Genomic DNA, 24,842 nt, shown 5'->3' with positions numbered 1-24,842 from the left:
CGAACACAAAATAATGCCGATCGACATAATGACAACAGTGGGTGTCTAGTCTTTCATGTTTTACTCCCTCGAGCATACGCGGAAGGCCCCAGATAATGACATTAGCAACAAAGCTAAGCTGAGCTTGTGTTAGCAGCAGGCGTGCAGATGATCACATATTTACTTTCCTATTAAAGCTGCTGGCCATTCGGATAACCGACTGGTGGAAATGTACCATTAAATTGTCATATTCAAGCATCAATATAAACATTTTGTTTTGTCATTGGCAGACATCAATTCAAATTCGATTGCCCACATGAGCCAGTATTTCGTCATTTAATTTTTCAACAAACAAACCACCTTCACATGAGGCTCAATAGTATTAGCTAGCATACTAAACTAAATAACACACTAGCACAAACCGACGTGACATCACACATGGGCAAACAAATTACTACAAACAAAATACTTTTAGCAACAGCGAAAACACTAGTTTTTCAGCGAATAACAGAGGATAGGTTCCCCCCAAAAATCCACGACTAGGTGAATTCCTAAATGCCAATCGGCAAATATGCGGGGGTTCACTGTATTTGCAATGATTTCAAACATGGCCTGCCAGTGTTTTTTGCTGAAGTGGGGGTTTCTCCCGCAAGTCTCCCGCCTTTCTGCCTCAAGCTTGTTCGGCTACGAGCGACCAGTCGAGCATGAAATCACATTCACCGGAACATTGCTTTTTTTTTTTTGCTTTTTTTAACAGTAATGCCAAGGAGATGCACACACCACAAAACAAAGTGAGAAACTAGTTTAACTCAAGTGGAAGGCGGCTTCGCTCGAGTAAGCAGTCCGTATGGACGACAGATATTGACAAAAGCGCTAACCTCCACACTTTGAGCTAATGTATAGCGACTTGTATAAGCCAAGCTCCCTGCGCTGTTGGCGGCATTGCTGTTTAAAAGAGTTTCTTTCGGGAAAAGCACTAACTTTCCTAACACAGTTGATATATTTGTGCAAAGATAAGCGAGCCCAATAATTTGAAAAACCTTGCATAGTAATAAGTCATGCAAATTTGGCAAAGAGCTCGGAATATGTTCTAAGACGTATAGGTTCCGTAATTTAATATATATTTTTTTTATTATTAGGTAGGAAAGCGCATTCACTGAATTTTCTTGATTGCCGATTGGAAAAGTAACACTCACCTAACCCCCATACACACGTCACGACCAACTAGTTATTTTTTTAATTAAAGATCATTTTAAACAGCAAGAAAATAGTTGTACAAGAATGTTTTATATATCAATATTGAGAATATTTATCTTTTTAAAAAACATTTTAGCATAAAAAAAATGGAGTAGGCAACATTTTGTTCTTCTCCGGATAGCAAACTAGTTGTGATGTGCTTGTGATGTACTCAACAGTGCCTCCGCTGGTTCCATCCAAGTACTATAAGAATTCCACACAAGTGGCAGAATTCTTACCAATTAATTCACTGACCGATTACAATTTTAATATCATTTTTTCCATTAATTCTACACAGCAGAAAATATAGGCATGTTTTTCACCGTTGTATGAATTAAAAAATATATTTTACACCAAATATTTGAACAATTAAACGGCCATATGACACCTTGTTCTTCTCTTCTCGCAAAGTAGTAGAGACAGAATCAACAGCACCTCAGCTGGTTGAAACTAGTACTACATCAATTACACACAATCGACAGAATAGTAGTCATTAAGTATTAATAATAATAAGTATCATTAGTATTAATAGTAGTAATTAAGTACAGAATAATCAACTATTGAACTAACTGCTATTTCTATAAATGTATGTTTTACAATTTTTACAGGCAGAAAATACTACATCTTTCACAGATTTATTTCAGAAATATTTGTACCTATTTTTCAAAAAACAATTCATCAACTAATGAATTATCATAGCCATCCGTAAACTGGAGGTATACCACATCTAAGGCCTTTATGTAATTTTTGCCCTCACTGTTGAAAACTATGCAAAAAATATGGAAAAAAATGTAAATGAAGGTGGGCAAAAGGGGGAGAGAAGAACATTTGCGGCATTGCTCACGCTCCTGCAGACTGCCCCTTCACCCGCAATCATCAGCATGAAAGATGCATGATGTACGAGCATATGCTGCGACAACCGCCCCCCCTGAGGCCAATCAGACACAATTTGGAAATGCGACATGCGTTCGACAAACAGGGCGGGGAAACGTCAGATGGGGTCGATTCTTACCCAACCTCAATCTCGGTCATGGGATGCTTTGCCCTCGTAGTCATCACGCGGAAGGAAAGAGTTCCCGGGAGGGCGCTCTAACTTTGATTTATTAAACGGTGCGGCTTTGGCACGACAACGCCACGTTTCATTGGGGATATTTATAGGCGGCAGGATGACGTCGTTTCCAACCGGCTATTCAATTCCTGTCAATTCGCTGATTTACATTAAAGTTAGCTGATAGGGCCTTAAAACAAAATCGTTCATTTTTTTTAACAAAAATACCATTTCCGATTTTAAGCGATTCTTCTTCCTCCTCTTGTTCTGATATGGTTGCAAATGGGTAGAAAATTATCAGTAAATATCTGTGGAAAGTTAAGATGGGGAATTTTGGAAATATTCCAAATTTAAATTCTTAATCAATTTCTCGACTGGTTGTTTTTAGAAATGTCATTTTTACAAGGCTAAAAATACTGCATCTTTCACAGATACCTTTGAAATGTTTTTTTTACCCTTTTTAAAAATAAAAAAAAAAATTAACAATGGACTAATTGATTATCACAGCCATCAGGTTAAAGGGACTTGATGTAATTTTAACACTATTTTTTATTTATGGTAATTTAATGGAAATGTATCACATTCATACATAAATATAAAAAAAAAATTTTTGTCACTAGCATCCATGCAAAGTCGATAGATCTAATTGCCCCCATGCGAGGGCATTACAGTACCTTAATTGCGCTGTTTGTTTGTTTTTTTTAACTTCAATTGAGTGGCGGTGTGTCCGAAGCTTGCGCATACCTTAAGTTTTGGCTCGCATAAAGTTTTCTACTTTGTTATCCCCTCGCATGTGGGCAAGGAGATCTGGTTCGCATTGTCTGCTTATGACAAAACATTTTTATTTTAATTTTTATGTATGCTTGAACGTGATACCTTTCCATGAAATGAACCTCACTTCCCAGTTATTTCTCATAGATTTCCAGGTATTTCCCATGGAAAACTGACCATTTGGAATATGTTTCCAATGGAAATTTCCTGGAAACTTGCTGTAAATTTACTGCACGTGTTCCGCCAATATGATACCTTTCCGATAAATGACCCACAATCCCCAGTTAATTCCCATTAATTGCTAAAATTCCCATGGAATTTTTTTTTATTTGGAATATTGCATTTCCTGCGAGTAATTGACATCTCCCCAAAAAAGGTTTGTAAATACCAATAGATAAAACATGTTTTTCTATTAGACAAGGCTATGGCCTGACTAAATGAAGCTCCTCAGCTACCAAGATGCCACAAGAGTGCGCAAAAATAATTGCAAATGCTGCGGGGATTCACTTTATTTCCCAAATTCTCCATCTTAACTCCCCATTGAAATTAACCAGAATTTTTCCACCACTTGTTTTTCTCATCTTCCCTACACTGATGCTGTATTTGTCATCAAAGTCTTTTTCACCCAGCGATGAGCCATTTGACATAATGCTAACCACATCAGAGTTTTGGAGCGGACATCTGGTGTTAATAACTAATTATGGCAATGATGCGCCCCATCATCGGTCAGCTGTATTACCCCGCACTTTGGCAGCCGTTCTAGAGTGGGAGAGTGGGTGGAACAGATGATGGAGTGTTTTGATGAGTGCCCTCGTACTGCGCAGAAATTTGCACCATGTTCCCCCCATATTTGATAACATCGTTTGGAAAAGCAAAGTGATTAAATTAGGGAATACTTCGGAGACGATGTTTGTATTGATTGCCCTACGGAGCGCCTTAGGGAGTCTTGCTCCCTCATCCATGGGAAAGCGGGTTCTTGGCGAGATGACGATTTAATTAAAATATTTTGACAAGGGCGACGACGAATCGTAACGCCAGTGATGTTGAGATGGCAAAAAAATGGGTGGTTAAGCCTCAATTCCGCATCCCATGAGTTCTAACGGACACTTTCAATGCAACAAGATGCTCTTAAGTCAATCAGTTTGGGCTTTTTCGGGCATTTTGCCAAATGTTGATATATTAAGCCAGCTCTTTTCTGGGGGGCGGCATGCCAGTCTTGGCCGAGTAACAAGTGTCAATAAACAAAAACGTTCTTGGTGTTTGTAGACCATGGCAACAGATTGCGCAGGACCTTTAGCTTTGCTACTGATGGTAATTAATATTCAAACAAACCCGCCCTCAAGTTTCGTTTGGAGCCTTTTGGAATATAGTTATCCTTTTTACTTGGAAATTCAGTCCAATTTAAAGTAAACTGCAAACACATTTCCGGAATTAGACTAATGAAGTTGACGATGAAACGTCGCGCATTTAGGCCAAACCCCCAGCCCCACCACCACCACCACCAAAGCACCCTAACGTGTGTCCCCGGAGATCTCTATGACTAATTCATCATTATAAGCCTTCTTACGCTCAGCATTCAAAAGCGGTATGATCACCGGGGTACAAAGGAATGTGGAACAATTTCATTCCGAGCCCAAATGAGTCAGGATTGAAGCAATCTGTTTTTCCATTCGTGCGGGAATTACAGTCATTTTCGTGTGTTGGTTGGTTGGGGGGGGGGGGTGTAAGAAGGTAGCTACATTTCTGAGAAAACATCCAAGCCACCGCCTCCTTTCTGTCTAGCTAGGTCACCGGCCGGCTAGTCGGCTAGCTCTCGTCATCAGCCACGCTGTCCCATTCATTTTGCCACTTTATGCAAATTTCAACACTGGACTTATTCTCCGCAATTAATCACGCGGAGAACACAGAACGCAGCGGCGCGCTACTCGAAAGGAGAAATAAGACTTCCCTTTCCCAAGGCTGAAAAGAAACTATAATCTATTTGCGGGAGTTTGATAGGGTTTTAATCAATAGCAGTGACTCTGTGATTACTTGGCCGGAAGCTGAGATTTGCGCTCTCCAAAACAAATGTTCCCATCTGCGCACCGGCCTTCTCAAACAAACCCTCGGCTGGAGCCGTTTCAAGATGCTCGTTGCCTGTTGGAGGTCACACAGTTGAACAAATATATAAACTTGTCAAATTAGCACTGGAATATCTGGAGGCCAAAACGTGCGGGTAATGAACCTCGAGACGTGCAATTTGGGTGGAGCGAGGCAGGCAATTTGAGGCTTTTCATATTCACAGAGTGCCACTTCTAATCCAAATCTCGAAAGGTGATGCCCTAACGGCTCATATTTTGAAACCGCTGAATCCAATGTCGTGTTAGTAACGCTACAGGGTTGCCAATGGGTGGAATATTTCTGGAAAATGTGCAGAAAGTTTCAGGTATATTTTCATGGGAAGTGAAGCTGCACAAAATAGTGGTGCCTTGAGATAAGCGTTAAATTCATTCCGTGCCCAGAGTCGCAACTCAAACGTCAAATCATCTTTTTCTTTTGAAATGAATAAAAATTCCATTAATCTGTGACAGAATTCAAACAAAATGTTTTTAATAAGAAAAATGCCACTCTGTCATTTTAGTTTTGATAAAAACATACACTAATGACACCATTAAATGGAATGTAAAGAATGAAACAGTTTATGCCACATTTGAAATACAATTCAATGAACATTGTGTTGCTCCTTCTTAGTCATTTTTCACAAAGGATAACAAATATATTCATGTAAGGATTGTTATATTGTCTGTCTATATGAGTTGCTCCACCATTTGCGTTCAAACATCTGTTGCTTAAAGTAACACCGCCATGCAGATGACTTTTATTAGCCCGTCAAAGGCGTTTCCCATTATGTGTTAGCATTCAGCTAGCGGACGTTAAGGCAACCGACGGTTCACATCCCGAAAAACTAAACGCTCATAAATCGGGTCACTCGCTGGGGGAAGACCAGGCGCAGGCACGGTTAGGGAAGGGAAGTAAGGGTTATGGTCAGGTTTAGCATTAGGGTAAGGTATAGGGTTAAGAATAAGGTTTAGGATTAGGATTCAGGTTAGATTGAGGGTTAGGTTTAGGGTAGAATTTCCCACGGGATCAGCAGAGTACCCATTTACCTACCTAGGGGTTAGGGTTTAATGCTATGGTTTTAGGGTTCGTGTTGAGTTTGGGGCTAGGGCTAGGGTTAGGGTTTAGGGTAGAATTTTCGATAGAACCAACCTACCTACCTACCTACGGGGTCAGGGATAGGGTTTTCGCTTCAGTTTTACGGGTTAGGTTCTGGTTCAAGAGTTATTGGCTTTGTGCTTAGAGTTATTTATTGTAATCTATGCATTCATTAAAGATGGTTAAGACCAGAAAATGTGTATTAAAACGCTTGTGTAAATTACCCAAAAGATGTGGATACAAATGAAGAACTATAGAAACGCTAGCAGTGATTTAAATCCTCTTTCAGAGACCTGTGTTTAAAAAGATGACAAATGTCAGCGAGGTAGGCTATTACAACACGCCGGGATTCCTTTTCTCTCAAAGCCAATGCAGCCTAATAAAAAGAATCGATTCAAACGGGCTCCAGGGTAAGAGAAAGGACATTTTCATAGACCGCGCAACGAGTGGTAAAACCGTAGCTCTGAGCCAAGTCAGGACAGAAAATTGTACTCGTATTACAGCAGAACAAGCGGACCAAATAATATTTACAAACCTGCCCATAGCCATTTTATGACGCACCTGCATTCTCATGGATTGATAACAAAATTCTTTAAAAATGGGTGAGCAGATTCCGATTGGGAATTTCATTCATCAGCATTAATGATTTCAAGACGAATTTCCGTTTGACACAGTTTGGATGATATCCTGAAATCAATGGACTGTTGGCAGAACCAGCATGTACCCAAAACAAAAACAACACTGTTTTAGGTCAATTTTATCATTTTTCATCTTTTCCAGTAATGAATTTGGTCTAGGCTTCTGAATGGCCAAAATGACCATCGTATTAGGGCTTGCTTTGGCATAAAGTCAAAAGCATTTGAATGCACATCCTGAAGTGTAGCCGCGGGATTGTTTTGATCCCAGAGATTATTTGTTTTCAACAACAACCGTGTACAAGTGAGGACACCGTGCCCGGCCGGTTCCATCCATAATTCTATTTTGGGGAGAAAAAAAAAAGAAATAACAACAACAACAACAACACCACAAGGGGCATATTAACATGCAAAGCATTGCGCAGGACAAAGTAAAAAGCGAGATCGAGACGGGAGAACACCCAAGTGTGCACCTATTGTCACACAGAACCTGATTGTAAATTTAATGAGAGGACCCTATGCGACTGGATTACTTTTATTTTGGGTAGATGTTGAGTTTACATGTAGATTTAAGGGTTAGAGGTAAGGATTAGTTTTAGGGTAGAACTTCCTACAATATTAATTAGACTTTCCACCGATTTTATCGGCCTTATCTGTATCGGCCGATAATTAGCATTTTATGCCGATGTCATAATGTCATAAATCGCCGATCCGATCAATCCGCAAAAGACATTTACTCCGCGTCGCCATCGCGCACAGTATATTTGAATCCCAAAGCTAGTTTTATTTTTAGCCTTGTCGCATGTCTTTTGGCGTAGTCCTGTAAATATCTGACAGCCAATATTAAAAAAAAAAAAAAACATGTCGGCGGTGTGGGACATCCATCCATCCATTTTCTGAGCCGCTTCTCCTCACTAGGGTCGCGGGCGTGCTGGAGCCTATCCCAGCTATCATCGGGCAGGAGGCGGGTTACACCCTGAACTGGTTGACTGCCAATCGCAGGGCACATACAAACAAACAACCATTCGCACGCACAGTCACACCTACGGGCAATTTAGAGTCTTCAATTAATGCATGTTTTTGGGATGTGGGAGGAAACCGGAGTGCTAGGAGAAAACCCACGCAGGCACGGGGAGAACATGCAAACTCCACACAGGCGGAGCCGGGGATTGAACCGGGGTCCTCAGAACTGTGAGGCTGACGCTCTAACCAGTCACCCACCGTGCCGCCGGTGTGGGACAGACAACACGTAATGCCCGATCAGACTAGAAGACAAATTTGCTCTTTCAAGATTGCACTATGCCAGACTACTGCAATAAAATCATGTATTCAGATACCACCGTATCCCGTTTTTTACGATCATTGGGCTTTACCGCCGTTCTGTCGAATCATGCTCTAAAGGTTTGGCGTGGGTGAAGTAATTTAATTAAAAATAAAGTAATTTAATTACAGTAAGTTAGCGCCCATTATTTATATATTTATATATTATTATTGTTGTATGTTTGACCTGACTGATTAGAATGCACGATCTGACTAGAGCAGTGATTTCTAACCTTTATGGAGCCATGGCACATATTTTATAATTGAAAAATCTCACGGCACACCACCAAACAAAAATGTCACAAAAAGTGGATACATTAATTACTGTATGTACTTCCTGCCATCTAAAAGAAGACCATTCATTTGTTCTGTCTGTCACTATGCCTCACCGGCATAAATAGATGAACAAAGATACCTTATTAATTGTAAATATAATTTTTTGAGCAATTAAGTACACAAGTATATACAGTAAATGAACAGGTCATTTAAATAGACACATTGCTCCATCTTGTGATCGGATCAGTGATCGGTTATCGATTTTTTAAACTCGCTGATCGGTGATCGGTCATCGGCCCCAAAAATCCTGATTGTGTAAAGCCTAATATTAATAAAGTATCTACTGCCCTATCTACCAAGGGCATTTAGAGCTTTCGGTTACGATGTTAGGTTTAAGGTTGAGAATCGGGTTTATTTGTTGTGTTTTAGATAGAGATGGTTAGTCCAGTAAATGTTGATTACAAAGTCTAGCTAATCTCGCCTTGATTTGTTGAGACATATTGACCTACTCAAGTGGAATAAAACTTGCGTGTGGACAGAAAGATATTCTGAGTTGAATTGTACCCAATCATCGGTAACGACACTCAATTTCCATGAAGTGTCATTTCCCATCACAGTTTTCTGTGAGGCTTTGAAAAAGTTCCCTATTGTCGGCAGAACAAGAATGACTCTTTGAATTAAACATGGCAAGACCAGAAGAAGAAAAAAAAAGATGGGTGGGCGCCTGGTTTTGTCATTTTGTACAAAACACGCTCACTGGAAGTCAGGCGAATAAGCGGTGGTCGATTTTTTGGGTGGCCTAATTTGTGAGGCTTTTGTTTCCGCGCGTTAAAATCAATACGACCAAGACTTGAAATGTAATTCCAGGGGATGTGCACACACTACACGAAATAATTTATCCATTTCCCTTTTTTTCAGCAATTTCGACAAAAATGTAACGTAAAAATGTGAGCGCAACCAGCAGAGGCGCTGTTGATTCGAATCTCCACTAATTTTCGAAATAATATGTATCATACAATATTTTTGTATTGTAATTACACAAACTCTGTTTAATGCTATGTCACCTGACGCGTTCTTTTAATGCAGCCTCCAATATCAAAAGTTCTTAAATTGGGTTGGCGCGAGCGCAGCTTTAATTCTCCCCTTTTTCTGTCGACGTCCATCAGCGAGGTAAGCACCATTACAGCTGGAGCAACTTTGTTTGTTTTTATTTACAAGCATTAAGTATTCTAATACATCCCTGTGTCATTTAATTTGTGTCGGGGCATATTATATCGCCACCTTTGACAGGAGGATTTTGTTTTGTGCCGACTTGTTCAGCAAGCAATCCTGGCGTCATCAATACTAGTTTAATACACAATGTAGAATCAAACACCACTGGTTACATAAACGAAAAAAAACATTTTCCAGAACATAAAATTCTCCTAGTATTAAAAAAAAAAAAAAAACAACAACAATAGAGTGAAAGCTTTGGGTGTCATAATCACAACTGCCCGCCGTGCTACACAACAAAGACAAAGTGAGTATGTGGCTCCGTACAGAAAACGGGCACAACATGGAGTGGCCAGTCACTCAAAACGTCAGCAAAGCGCTCAACGCTGTCATGTTAAAGGCACGCTCGACAAAAGCGTCCTGACAGCAGGTTAACGGGTGGATACGTGCATCAAACTCACGACGGAAAAGGGCACTTTCAGTCCTTTTAGACACAATAGGAGCGATTGTGCTAATGCCGTGTGGTCGGGGGTCAAAATGGCCAACTTTCTGTTCAATTTTGGGCATGGGTCCTTGAGACCTTTTTGAATAATGTGTGATATGTTCCAAAGAAAAAAATTTTTAAATTTAAATCAGCGAATAGGTGAATTCCCGAGTAGTGCTGCGGCGATCTAATATTTTTAGAACCTATTCTATTCTACCGATTATCCCAGCGATTAATCGAGTACTTGGATAAAAAAAAATGTTTGCATTTTCAAACAACAATACCCACAACATAATACAAGCACAAAGTGCACTTAAGGTGATGGTATTATAAGTATTGTTTTTATTTTCCTATACTTAAGCTCAGTATTAATAAACTGTGTTTAATGTTACAGTGGCTTACAATAATTCATATATTTTTAAGGAATACATCCTCTGCCTCGTTTTTGACGGCCTACTATGTTAATGTATTTTAACGTTGGTCATTATGGTGGAGAGTTATGTTTTTGTTTTTGTTTTTTTAGCACTGCCTTTACGCATTTGACTTCAAAGAAAAACCCGCCTTTTTTTTTTTTTTTTTTTTTTTTTAACTAAGGTCTTAGGGGCTAAGGTCAAGCGCAGCATAGCTTTCCCGCAGCCGATATGGATTAAAGCTCCCCTGACTCCAGCAGCAGAACGTTTCAAAGCGGCGCAATCGCGGCGCCGCGGCGCTATCCATACTATAGCCATTGCGCTAATTACTTGCATCCCGACGTTCGAGTTGTTTCCTCCCGGACGACACAAAAAGAGGTTAAACGATCACCTTTAAAATGAACGCCTCCGAGCGCACCGACAGTTTTTGCAAATGGATATTTAATTATAGCTTTAGCTGCTTCCCGATCGTGATGCTTTGAGGTTTGTAGGCCGTCAATGTTCCAGCGTCGCCTGCCTCATTATGCGCAAAAATACTTTGCATCTGCCCACCTACTTAACGCTGGCTTTAGGCATTTACTGCTGTTTTTATTCTTTGGCGGAGGTGGGTAGTAGCCTACATTCCAGGAAAGAAAAATAAATTTCAGTGCTGTAAACCTTCTCTGATAAACTTCCTCCAGATACTCGAGGGTCATCAGTCGTAAACTTAAGAGATGTGCATTTTTTTTTTATTTTTCAGATTGTCACACAGTTTCGTCAAAATATCCCTTGCTGCAATTAGCCTGTTTTGAGGGGTTGGTCGTGTCTCATGCCTTTTGTTTCGTTAGCATGACGACTAGGGGTGTGGCTTTCATCCAGCTCACCAAGCATTTACATTATCGAGGACAGTCCTGTAATATTTGTTGGATTAATAAAGCCGTTTTTCACCCCTAAATTTAGTTAATGAAATTCTATGTATTCATTTTCTATTTATTTGATATTAATTTATTTCATGTAATAAATGGTTAGTTAATTTAGTGCGAGTAATTAAAAAAATAAAACGTGAGAAAAATAAACAAATTTAGTTGTAAAAAATAATATTATATGAAGTAATTGTTTTGGTTTTTTGCAATTTTTTCAAGCAAAAAATATTAGTAGAATAAAAAATTTACATTCAAAAATTTTGAAAGTAAGATTTTTATGAAATAATAGGTTGGTTAATGTATTGCAAATAATACAATAAAAACATCAGAAAAAGAAAAATACATATACATTTTACAAAATGATGAATGTTATTTAAAAAAAATGATTAGTTTATCCAAAATAAAATGGAAAAATAGTCAATAAATTTTACGGGTTTAATCATGGCTCATGTATTATGTTGATTTGTCCATCCTTGCCTGGCCAATAAAAGAAACGACGTTTTTCCGTCCCGCCATACTCATGAAAAAAACACCCTCATTAGCACATACGACAACTTCGCCAAAATAAGCCTCTCATTCTTTTCATTCCGCACAGGGTTTCTGACATGTTTGTTTTTGAAACTATATATTTAGCGCGCTAGTTATAGCTGCAGGGGAGAGACTTTTTCTTTCGTACCAGGGTTCAAGCGTGACATTTTTCCAGAATCTTTTTCTTAATTTTCAGCGACAAGGCTCACAACTGAAACCAATCCGTGTCATCTCTTTCCGAACGCCAGAGATACTGGAAAACGGGTGGTTGTTGTTCCGCTGAAGCCTCCTGTTATGTTGTGAGTCAAAAAATAGAATGGTACCTTGATTTAAGAGTTTAATTTCGCCTGTCGTCCTGCTCTTCTTCCTCTTTTCCCATTTCGATCACTCTTTTCGTGCCACGTCTTCGGACCTCAGCTGTATGTCACCGGCGATCAATGTCCGTAGGGAGATTAAGGAAGTCGCGACAAGGCAGGGAGAACCTCTCCATGTCATGACAGGTGGTGAAGCGGCAGCAGCGCTACGACACGTTATAATCAAGTGGATAAAAGTTCTCGCAAACAACATCGCGGGGTCACTAGCGAGTTACTTACTTACACACGTTAAAAGAAATGAGATAAGGATCAATAAAAGCGATAATAACAGATCAGTAAGAACGACAAGAGTGCTGGGTCGCACACGTGACCGCCCACACAGCTGCTGGCAGGCAATGGCACCTCGAAAAGAGGTAAATGTTGTTCCTTTGCGGTAATTTTTATGATTGTTTCCATTTACACAGTAATTATTGTATGTCTATGTTGTGCTACAGAAACACAAAATCATATATTTAGTGAGCGTTTTACAACCGTGCTCTGCCAATTGCTCGGCAAAATGCCTCATTTCCGTGCCGTCATTTCCTGCTACATGATTTGCGCTGCGACACCAACTGGGCCACCACGGGAATGTATACGGTAGACACTAAATATAAAAATTAAATATTACTAATACTTAATTACAAAAGAGGTGCCTACCTGGCAGCCATGTTGAATGTGGGGGATTGACGTGGCGGTCATGTGACAATGGTTATAGTTATTGACAATTGTACATAGAGCGGAGAGAGAGCAGCATGGCTGCGGCGATAACTCAAAAAAAAAAGTGCAAAACAAGTCTCTGGAGTCTGGAACATGCTATTTTTGGTACAGTAACAATATTTTTTGTCAAGCCGTTCGCCTCTGGCAACAGATTCGGAACTAGGAAGCACACTAACTCCTCAAAGCTCATGAAAGCGACTCGCCTATGATGAGTAGCGTACGTCAACAATGTTACGATGACCGAGCACGCCGGCATGGTAAGTTTGGATAAAATGTTAAACTTTCAAACATTTTCAAGCTTTTTTTAAATATTTATTTCCAATAACTTTGTACTGTACTGGGCGTTTCAGACCACGAAAAAAACCTACAAAACATTTATTTTGTACTGTACAGTAATATGGTTGCATATGGCCTCAAAATAAAAATAATGTAATGTAATGGACAATCGGCTGTATGAGACGACCCCCCCCCCCCTCCGCCTCTATTACCCCATTCTAGGTTTGAGGTTTGTGGTTACACTGTACAGTGTGCCCATGCCTACTCCCGCACCCGCCCTAACCGCAGATATGTTTTTCAATTGTTTAAAAAAAAATGATAATAATAATCCCAATTGTTTTAAAAAATTTTCCCCAATTTTTTTTCACATTTTATTTATTACTTTTATTTTTGGGGGGTGGAACCAACCCCAAGAACGCTTAGTGGCAGTTTATCTATGCTTATTAAAGATTTTTTTTGGGGGGGGGCGGGGGGTTAAAAACAATTATCTTTTTTTTTTTGCTTTGTTTGTATAATGGGGGTCAATTATTCGCTGACTTCCGCGATTCGCGGTCCCTCGCCAATAGCTGCCGTCCACTGTACAAACATTGCCTAGTGAGTTCATTTGAAGCTGCCATTTTGGGCTTGGATTTAGACAAACTCCCGTAAGGAAGTTCAGATTCTTAATTCCGAATGAGCCCCGATAGGCAGCAGGTGTTCTAGACAGCTAAATTGCAAGGCTGCTCGGGTGCGTTCCTGACGTCTTTGTGGAGAAAATGTCAAGCGGCGTCGCCTCTGTTCAAATTTGTATTCCGACCAGTACGCTTGGAGGAATTAAAAAGGGGGCCACCTTCAGTTTAACCTTTTCCCACACACTTGTGCCAGGAGTGATAACTTATTTAACGCGCTGATGTATGGGCCTTGTCGCGACACAGGAACGGCGCAATTAGACATACGGCCATTAAACCGGCGTAACAACCCAGAAGAAAAAAAAATGGGAAAGATGACTTGCCCTTGAAGGGGTCACTCGTCTTGAGAAAGGACTACTGATTGTGTGATTGTGCGTATCAAAACAAGGTAACAACTACTTTAGTCAAGTACAAACTGTTACGAATATGTGGTCATAAGGCGCGGACAACACCACGACGGCATTCTTTTGTGGGGGGGATTTTTTTTTCTCTGATATGGCACGGTTTGGATATGCGGATATGGCTATGCCATGGTGAAAGATTGTTCATGTATCTGTACTTGTGTATTTGTTTTCAGAATTCGTTTTTTTTTTTTTTTTTACTTTGATTCCCCATATTTGAAAACAGATATCTGTAATTTTCACGTCTTCAAAATAGGTTTGTTACTTTTTCAACCTCCACCGTTGACAGCACGCGTAAAAAAGATGGTAATAGAGAGAGGTAAAGTCATCCGCAGTTGAAATCTATCGGTTGATTAAGAAAATAGGGACAGAAGCGACCTATGGGGGAAATAAACCAGGGCGTATTAAGGACGATGACTCAAAAGATTCTGAGAAGCCCATCTGGCCTTATTGACGAGAATTTTTTTGATGCTGTCGGCTACAAGAATGATTCGTGGCGAACGCGCGCCGTCTTGTGCAACCCGTACAAAAAATAAACAGCTTCTGGCGTTCAAATAAGATCCGGCTAATCTGAAAAAAAACACAGGATGGATTTTTCAAGTGTTACTATCAATTAAATTAGCTTGTTTTGTTTTTTTACTCAGTTCACAAAGTCATGTATTTGTATGTAAGTTACTAAAAGAGGTCAACTATTTCGTGTGCAGGTTTTTTGTTTTTCCATTGTGACAAGTTATTTAAAAGGGTATTGTGTATGATTAACTTTCAAAATGCAGGAGTTGAATAGGTACTTCTACTTTTACCAGTCTTACGGTACTTCAAGGCTACCTCTAACTACGCAGTGTGAGTACTTTTGCCACCTCTCGGCATCAAGGCAGTGCTAAGGATGAAAAAACGCACACAATCATAGATCCTATTAAGCAAGTTTGGCCTTGATCGTACATGGATGGAAGTCGGATATGAATATGAATCCACCATGACCGGTATATACGCTCAGCAATGTACAACAAACGTTTTTTGCGTTCATTCGCGGCAAGTCGGGATCTTTGAAGGCCACTTTGATACGTGTTTGAAACACCAACAGAATAGCTAGCGGAGGTGACTGACAAAGAAGTTGACAGCCTTGGTGCATGTACAGTGTTAAGTTCTTTATTAGCTTATACTGGATCGCTAAAACGAAAACGTGAGCCGTCGAGAAACCAACTGAAGAGTCTGAGACCGACAGTGAATGCTTTATTTACTGCGCTTAATCACAGCTCTCGAGAATCAGTTCTTTTCAGAAGGTTGAACTTGGCGTGCAGGCTACTGTATATCCAACCCGGTAAATTGAATAGACTAAAACATTAGCTCTGGGCAAAAATACGGCATATCATCGCATAATGCTTCAAAACTGAAACAATTGACTCAGGCCCAGAAAAGGGCTGCTGTCCTTGCAGTACTCCCGAGGCCTTAGCTTGGATATCTCGCGGAGCGCACTTAAATCGAAGTGCTTGAGAAAAGCTTCTTTTCAATTCTGATGAAAGACATCTCTTTAGAATTCAATACAAAAACTAGAGAACAAATAGCGGTTGTCGCATTGAAGGGTATCGAGAACACCTCAAGCTTCCAAGGCCACTGAACTGATGTACGATAGACTGCAAATTAGCCCAATGGAATCAGACCTTATTTCATGTCTGGCCCAGTAAGCAGTGGACAGGAGGTCAGAAATCACTGGTCTCTCCCAATGGCCCCTCCTCCAAAACTCACACAGAAGCTCACCTTGGGGAAAAAAAATGTAGCCCCCGACACCAGTTTCACTGATCGACATGAAAGCAGTGTCAACTTCCCGAAATGGTGGACAAGGTGGAGACTTAACCAAACTTGGTAGTCACAGAGCATTACGTGTGATATACAGTAAACACTTGAATTCGGTTGCAAATGGGTGGAAAAGCTTCAGTAAATTTCCTGATTTTTTCTGGTAAATCTCCATGGGAAGTTAAACTAGGATAATTTTGGTAATATTCCAAATCAGAAACTTTCCGTGGGAAGTCTCGACTAGTTTGCGGAAGCCAAAGGCCTATTATCTACAAAAATATTGTCATCGTAATGGATTGTAAATTTTAACTTGTGTGTGTCAAACTTTTGAGGCGCGGATCCCCGGAAGCTCAGAGGCAGCTGGCCACGTGCCAAACCCTTGATCGCGATTGTTCCTGACAGCGGCGGCGCGGTTGTCCAGGGAAGGTGGCGCTAACAACGCTGACCACAGTGGCCTGATCAGCATGCGCGTTTGTGCGTGTGTGTGTGTGTGTGTGTGTGTGAGGCCGTCAAGGAGATCATATAATTTTTTTGGTTTTTTTTTTTTTTTTTTTTTGTGCGCACGTAGGAGTTTCTTTTGTGCGGTAATGAAATTGAGGCAAGAAAATGAGTAAGACAGAGGGGCAATTGTGAAGCCATGCCTGAATGGGAGCACACCGCGCAGCCGATACACACAGTGCAAACTGCATTATGCAGCCAATTATACGGGAAGAGGCAACGAGGCAGTGGAGCCGCTGTGGCTCAGGTGCTACAATCGCAGTCGAGCCGTCGGAAGAATTCTTGGCCCTCAAGATAACGACTGAAAAAGCTGCAATGCCCATGCCGTGCTGCGTCTTTGTGAAGTAACACTACAAACATGTACAGGATTTTCTCTGCGACAACAGCTAAAACAGATCAGTAAAAGGTTTTCGGCGGGCATGTAAACCTCCCCTTCCCCCCGTTGATGAATGTATTGCGGTCGGGCAAAACGTCCATCGGAACGTGTCCCGCGTCGACGTGTACCACCTTTGTACCCGAGTCAAAGTTACTTCCCTGCAGCTGATTCCGAGGCAACGGGGTTTACCGAGGGATCATCTCTGATGGAGTCAGTCCAATCCTTGTGCCAGAATCCAAGTGTACCGTCTTTGTACCTGAGTCAAAGTCACATCCCTGCGCCTGAGTCCAAGTGAACAGGGTTTACCAAGGAATTATGTCTCTGCTGGAGTCTAAATCTAATCCCTGCGCCAGAGTCGAGGTATACAGTAATTGTACCATGGTCAACGTCACATACCTGCACCCAATTATAAGTCTACAATTTTTGTACATAGTCACACATATGCGCCTCAGCCAAAGTCTGGGGTTTTCACCAAGGAATCATGTCTTTCTACTGGAGTCGAAGGTCCAGTTACTTCGCTCAAACAGCAGGGCCCGCGGGAGAATTGAATGTTGAGTGAGAAACGTCATACCTTTAAAGTTCCTTCCCAAAAAACGCAACTCATCACCTCTGACACGACCTCAGAAGGCGGAAAATCAGCAGGTTGATTCAGTAGAAATATCGCCGTTCGTACAGAACAGCGGCACAGAAAAGAGGCGGGAGAATGCCATCTTTTACAGGATGGACATGACAAGAGACGAGACAGACCCGCAGTATGTCCACACCGCCGACCGATACCGATATTGATACCACATTTCGGTACCCATGTCTATGCTTCTGTTATATGGCGTCTAAAATGACAAATTGTTGGTTTAAAATGATCTGTTTTGAATTGACAAATTATGTCACATGGCTTTGGTAGCCATGACTTGTCAGTTAAGTGCAGGATAAAAGAGCAAATCAGCCTCATAAATGCTGTCCAGCATTCAAGCAATTAGTTTTCAAAAATAAAAAAATAAAAAAAATAAAAACAGACAGACAGACCAAGGAGGACAACTGAAATTATTCGTGCTAAAGAGAAGCAGCTCACTGGTATGTAATGACTTTTATTTGAGTACAGCACTCAAACTGGTGGCCCGGGTGCCAGATCCGGCCCGCCATCTCATTTTATGGGGGCCGCGAAAGCAAATAAAAATTGATAATGGTGTTCCAATGTAATGACGCTGAGATATTGCAAGCATTTTTGTTTCCAATCCCGCTTTGAAACGTAGTAGTTGAAAACATGTTTTTAGAGGCTTCTGAGTTCACAACTAGTTGCTCATCAATTTGTTGTGTATATCTAATTATATGAAGTGATAATTCCTTCATACGGGTTCACAGTAATAACGGCCCTCCGAGGGAAGTCATAACTACGATGTGGCCCGTGACAAAAATGACTTTTGACACCCCTGGAGTAGAGTATTTGGTCGTTACGTAGACTACTGTGCTGTTAGATGGAAATACTCATTGTTGGATGGTTGCACCTATACCAGTCTTGATACCCTTGTCCATACCGCTTACTTATACCCGTTTACTGACATTTTTTACCTAGTCCTATCCTGATAACCATACCTTACCACCGTACCTTCATCCAAGGCCTTAGTCCCCTCCCTGCAGTTCAACTCGTGCCGAATAGCCACACCACTCTTCTTTTCTGCCTTGGGATAAGGATTCAAGATTTCTTTTTCTGGATTACACTGAAAAATCATCTTTGTGCATCCACCAGTGTATGTGGAACTGACTACTTGGATTATCTCTTGTATAAGAGGGACCAAGAGACAGCAAGTAAATCAAAAACAAGGATCGTTTTACAATAATACAATTGTGACATGGCCGGTGTTTATATTTGTGATGTGTATGTTTGTCCACCCTATTCACTTTGTGTCATCATCAAAAAGTCCCCCCCCCTCCCCCCAAAAAAAAAAAAAAAAAAAAAGTGTTACAGCAATATGTCCATCTCCCAGAGTGACCAATCAGAGCAGCAGCAGCAGCTACCTCTGCAGTTGCACAAATTTGGCACTATCACTCCTCTATGCAACACAAATGTGATCCCCCACTGGGAGGAAGTGAGGAGGGGGGGGGGGCACCCAACGGGGGGCTACTCACCACATGAAAGCGCCTCCACCACCACACAGATGAGGAGCGTCCGTCTGCAATCCCGTGCACCTGACATGGTAGAATTCCCAGCAGGTGGAGGTTTTAATCCTAGAATGAGTGGATCTCTCCCAGGTGGGTGGATGGATTAATGGGTCCCTGACCGGGGGTGGGGGGCTTCACCAGCCGGAGCCCCGCCGATGTGATCTTCTCCCGGCCAAAAGAGAGCGTTCGCGGCCCCCCCTTTGGAAGTTCCGAAGCGACACCCCAAAAATCATAAATCACACAGACAATGTCGTCGTCCGCGCTGAAAATGTCCTTAATTCAATTTGAAAAATTGTAAGAAATGTTTCAAAAAAATGAGTTCCTTGAGGGTGAAGAAACACCAGGGTGAATCCGCACCGCCGTGGCCGAGCTGTCACTCACACTTGCCGGGCTTCTTCCGAGGAAGGACGAAGGGCTGGAAGTGCCTTTCTTAGAGGAAAACAAACCCGGTTGGCTGGTCACGTCCGACTCGGAGGGTCTCTGGCTCGCTCGGTGTCGCTCGTTGTCCAGGGGGAAGAAGAAAAAAAAAAAGAACCGAGGAAAGTCCGGCGAGTTTTTTTTTTTTTTTTTTTTTTTCTCCGCTTATACCCGTTTTACTTTGGGGCTGTGGATGCGGGCAGCGCGGAGCATCGTCGCGGTCACCGGAGAGTCCCACTAACTCGAGCGGTCTTTTGACTCGTGGACACCCGGACCGCTGGTCGTCTGACCGGGCTGTTATAACGGAGAGGACCGGGGCTTCACCGGTTCCGCCTATTGAAGTGCTCTCAAAGTGAACGTGCTCACCTTACTGACAAGAAAGCTGCTTTCAGTGGTCAAGTCCGCCATGTTGTTGTACCGCCGGGTTCCGGTTGGCGCTGTCAAAATAAAAACGAGAAAATCGAGTTTAGGAAAGTATTTTTTTTTATGTATATTTTCTTAACTCCTTGTCTTCAGCTGTTTTACAAATAAGCATAATAACTTACGCTCACAAAATCAATACAAATACTAATGTTCTTTATTTTAACGAATACAATGGCCTCTGGACTTACACTAAGGTGCCACAAGATGGAGTCAAAGCACCAGCCTGTCTCAATGAAGCTTCTTCAATTCACTTCAACTTAGTTCCTTGGCACATGCCACAAGTCAAATTCATCATTTTATTGCTTTGGTCTGAGCAAAAAAAAAAAAAAAAAAAAAAACAGCTAAAATGAGAGATTTTTGGGGCGAATAACGGAGGATAGGTTCCAGAAAGAAAAATCGCAAATTGGTGAAGTCGCGATTGTTTTTTAGAATTTATATAATGACTCAAAGGTTTTAATACATAAAGGACATAGGAATAATGAGGAGTAATTGGTTTGTTTAGTTTGTTTAATTGGCTTGCTGGACTACATAAGAATGTACTTTTTAAAATTATATGACATAATAATTGATTTGCATTTTTTTCACAGAGCTATTGCTTTAGGGGACGAAACCCATAATCTGAATAATGAAGTTTATTTTTATGAGCATATTTGCTTTATAATGCTATTAAGTTGTTTCTTTTCTGTAACATCATTTGAAAAAAAAAAAAAACATTCCCAATATTTAATTACCAATGCCAATCATTAGTTTGGCAATGCCAAATAATATTTTCGACATGTATTAATTGGAATTTTAGCGGAATTGCCACCGCCAGTCCTTGATTGAGAGGTGTGCTTTTATTATATAAACCGAAAGTGCAGTTTCCGAAATTGCCCAGCTTTGGCTTGACGAATTTGAGGACACACACACACAAAAGAAATTTATAATAAATAAAGAAAAAAAAATTAATCTTGAAAGTGCTGCGGACGAGCCAGCGAGTCTGATTGTCCTTTATTGAATTAACATGGTGAGACGTTATTGATGAAAGGAGCATTGATTTAATGGTTCAGTGCCACTAATGGTTTTATTAATGGATGCATTGCACTACAGCAGTATTCATGTTGTTAATTACTTTATTCCCGGATATGTGAAGTCAAACGACTGAGACTACAGATGTTAACGGTGAGGCTAATGGCTATTCAGTTGTCATTTACATGTGTAAAAATAAGTTAAGTGCATCTTAAAACGCTCAGTCTTAAATTTAATGGTTGTCAGTTTGCCTTCGAGACTTAATAGTCAGAATTTTATCCCCCCCCCCCCCCAAAAAAGGAAATTATGAATGTTACCACCTCCATCCATCCATCCATCCATCCATCCATCCATCGAATCTCCGTCTTCAACACCGCTTATCCTGGATAGAAGAAACTTAAGAATCTGATTTTTCATAGGACAATTCTGAATTTGATGGCCCCACAAATATCCAAATGTTTGAAACTTTTTCTTGGGGGGGAAAAAATTACTTTGACAATGAAAATAACGTTACCCTAAACCGTCAATTTTTATTGTTGTTCACATTTTTGAGATGATACGGTGTTTGTGTGATTGTTGTATTATAAAAATACTATACACTGTATAATAACCGACGTTGACCGTATGCTTTCATGTCTGGTTCGCTACGAGTTCAAATTTGTCATTGATATTAATTTTCATAAAGAACCAAAGTGTACAAAATGATGACAAAGCAACAAATGAAATTCACAAAAATATCTTCAAATATTTCAAACAAAACAAATATCTTTAAATATTTCAAAGTAAAGTTGATCAGTTTGAACATTAAATATCTTGTCTTTGTAGTGTATTCAATTAAATATAGGTTGAAGATGATTTGCAAATCATTGTATTCTGTTTTTATTTATGTTTAACACAACGTCCCAACTTCATTGGAATTGGGATTGTATATCAAACTTTATTTGATGAACTTACTAGATCTTTAAAAAAACATTTTTGATAATGACAAGCTAATACTGTTGCCTAAAATCCACAGTCTTTGAGGCATTAACGCAAATTAAACTAAATTAATTGAAATGGAATTAAATTGAATTAACAGCTGTTCCGTCAGTGCGAGGTGATAAAAAAAAAAAAAAACATTTCCTTTTTGCATCTGTTGCTCTCTCCTTCTCCTCCGTCTGATTTCCGACTCACCGGCGCGTCGTGTTCCCGCCTGAGCTGCCCAGAAGTCACAAAATTAACTCGCGGCTTAAGTCGTTTCGATTTTTAATTGTTCGCCGCTTGCATGTGGCGTGCTTGCCAAGTGACAGCGTGCTTCATCAGAAAAGTACAAAACCAAAAACTAATAAACAGCTGTCGTACATCATTTGTTTTCCATTTGAGCGTGAAGGAATTAACAGGCGATTTAACTCAGCGGCAAAGGCCTTGTGGGTAATTACTACTACGACTGAATGCCTTACCTCTAATAGTCGCTTCGTAATCTCCGTGGTTAGAGTCCCGAACTAATCGCCAACACTTTCTCTTAATAAGAGCCGCACCTCGGATAGATGCCTGGAGAAAAAAAGAACGGGGGGTGTCACAATTATGAAAAATAAAAAATAAATACCTCGGCCAGAATGGACGACTGGTAAACTCTACAGATGAAAAAATAAACTGCTACATTTCCAATTTGTCACATTCAGTTGCATAAGTGCCACACCTCATATACACGCCCTTGAATCCCAATGATGAATTACATTATTAATTACCTCAAATAGTAGCTAATAGGCGGCTGTTCCGCAATTCAACTCACCGGATTAAATACATGTGGAAATACAAGGAGGCGGTCACTCCTCTGTAAGCAGCAGTCACATTAATCGTTCTTCGCAGAGGATAAAGAATATATGCCTGTGAGTATTGTTATAGTGTCTGTCAACATGTGTTGCTGCACCCTTTGTGTGCATATATCCGTTGTTTCAAGGCAGACGTACATTTACTCAAGCAACAGTTTGGATAAACTGCACTTGTCCGAGTGGTTTGAATGCACCGTACTTTGTACTTTTACTTGAGCGTTTATGTTAAGAAGAATCGATACTTTTACTCCGTTACAATGCCGATCGACATGCCGATATTTATTTTATTCATCCTTTATTGCTTGTGCGATCTATTTTTAGACTCCCGCATAGGGCGCCCTTGCGCCAATCCAACGTGATCACTAGTGTCATTTGACTCCGATTTCACAATCAAACGGCACAAGGGTAGTCACGTGACCGCACTTGAAAGCCTTTCGCGGGCCAATCAAATACAGCCGCACGAATCTTGACTTTAAAGACTCCGAAGAGACAACAGTTTTATCATGCAGAGGGTGATTATGATGTAGTCTAGCGTCTGCCTAAACGTGGACATTTAAGCCCAGTTCTAGCTTGAGGAAACAACTTGTGGTAAATTGCAGATGTTTCTATTGTTGTTTTGGCAGTGCCTCTGGCAACAGTAACCATATTCTACGGTCATTAGTCACTGTAAAACATGCTTCTTGGGGATAGGTGCCATGCTGTAATCGCGCTCTCTCGATATCAATAAGTCTCTTCTGTAAACACATTCACTGCCATTGACGGCTTTAGAAGTCAAATATCCATGTTAACTGGGAAGGCTGGCAGTGAATGAGTTTTAAGTGAATAATGTTTCTGTAGGGCCCAATGCATGTGTTGTTGGTTTCTGGGCCCTTAAAATTTGAAATAGCGGCAGGTGTGTGTGGACTCCCGTATATTATTATTTTTTATTTTATTTGACGTACATGCTTTCATTTTAAAAAAAAGAAGTTACTCAACATTTACTCTTTAGTAGTTTTTTTCACTGAGTACTTTCTTACTCTCACTCAAGTAAATATTTGCTCCAAAAATGCAGCGATGCATGCTTTTTGTGGAACAGTGCCGATAAACGCTAATTAAAGGCGTTCCGCAGCTATGTTAACAGGCACGTATTTGACCTTCCCCTTTGATCCCGTGTCAAGATCCTGTCTTTCGGCGCCTGTTCATCTTGCGCCACCTGCGCTGCTGTGAAACACGCCACAAAGAATTTCCCATGCGGAGCAGGTGCGCCTGGCAGGTGTGCCAGCTGCAGACGCGCCGTACATTCTTTACAACCCTTCATCCAAATTGGCACAATATTACAGTGAACCCCAGCCGCATATTTGCAGTTGGGGAATTGTGATTTTCCAAAAAGTAGTGCTTTGTCACCCTATTGTGGCATCTTGGTGCCGAGAAACTATGTTGAATTGAGTTGAGTCTCATTTGGACAAAAGTAGTGCTTTGCCGCCATCTGGTGACACTTTTTTTTTCTCTCAAAAGCTTTTAGAGGTGCTTGGAACCAAGATGCCACAAGATAGCGCCAAAGCAAAATTTTTCTGTTAGACATGGCTTTGAACTGAATTTAAACAAAGCAAATAGGTGTGTCCCGCCCCAGAAAAAAACCTAATCTGTGAATAGGCGAAATTGTGAATGCCAAAATGCAAATATAAGGGGGTTCACTGCACATCCATTCGTGTTCCAATCTCATCTATCTCATCTTTTTCTGCCTAAATATGTACCTTACTCTTTTTATCATTGTATTTATTATTTCTAAAATTACTATTCCGTACTAATGTTATATATTTTATTTTATGTTTATTATTATTGTTGAGAGACTTATCAATGTCGTCAGTCCATTATTATGTTTGTGAAACAGTGAGGCGCTAGGATACCTGCTATATGACCCATCACGCCCTTTATGTTTGCTTCCTTCCCGTGTGTCAGTAGACTTCTTTG

At 40.6% G+C, this 24,842-nt stretch overlaps 1 protein-coding gene across 1 annotated transcript in view; it reads right to left on the bottom strand.

Moving 5' to 3' along the window:
• tmem132e (transmembrane protein 132E) overlaps positions 1–20,002 on the bottom strand; it is a 213,465-nt gene extending 193,463 nt beyond the window's left edge. Inside the window, exon 1 of the mRNA XM_061702790.1 lies at positions 19,201–20,002. Coding sequence (XP_061558774.1) covers positions 19,201–19,267 — 67 coding nt within the window. The 5' untranslated portion in view covers positions 19,268–20,002. The remainder of the gene's footprint in view (positions 1–19,200) is intronic.
• Between the last annotated feature and the right edge of the window lie 4,840 nt (positions 20,003–24,842).

Source organism: Phycodurus eques, chromosome 17, assembly GCF_024500275.1.
Source record: "Phycodurus eques isolate BA_2022a chromosome 17, UOR_Pequ_1.1, whole genome shotgun sequence".
Taxonomy (NCBI): domain Eukaryota; kingdom Metazoa; phylum Chordata; class Actinopteri; order Syngnathiformes; family Syngnathidae; genus Phycodurus; species Phycodurus eques.
This window is presented reverse-complemented; position numbering and strand designations above follow the sequence as displayed.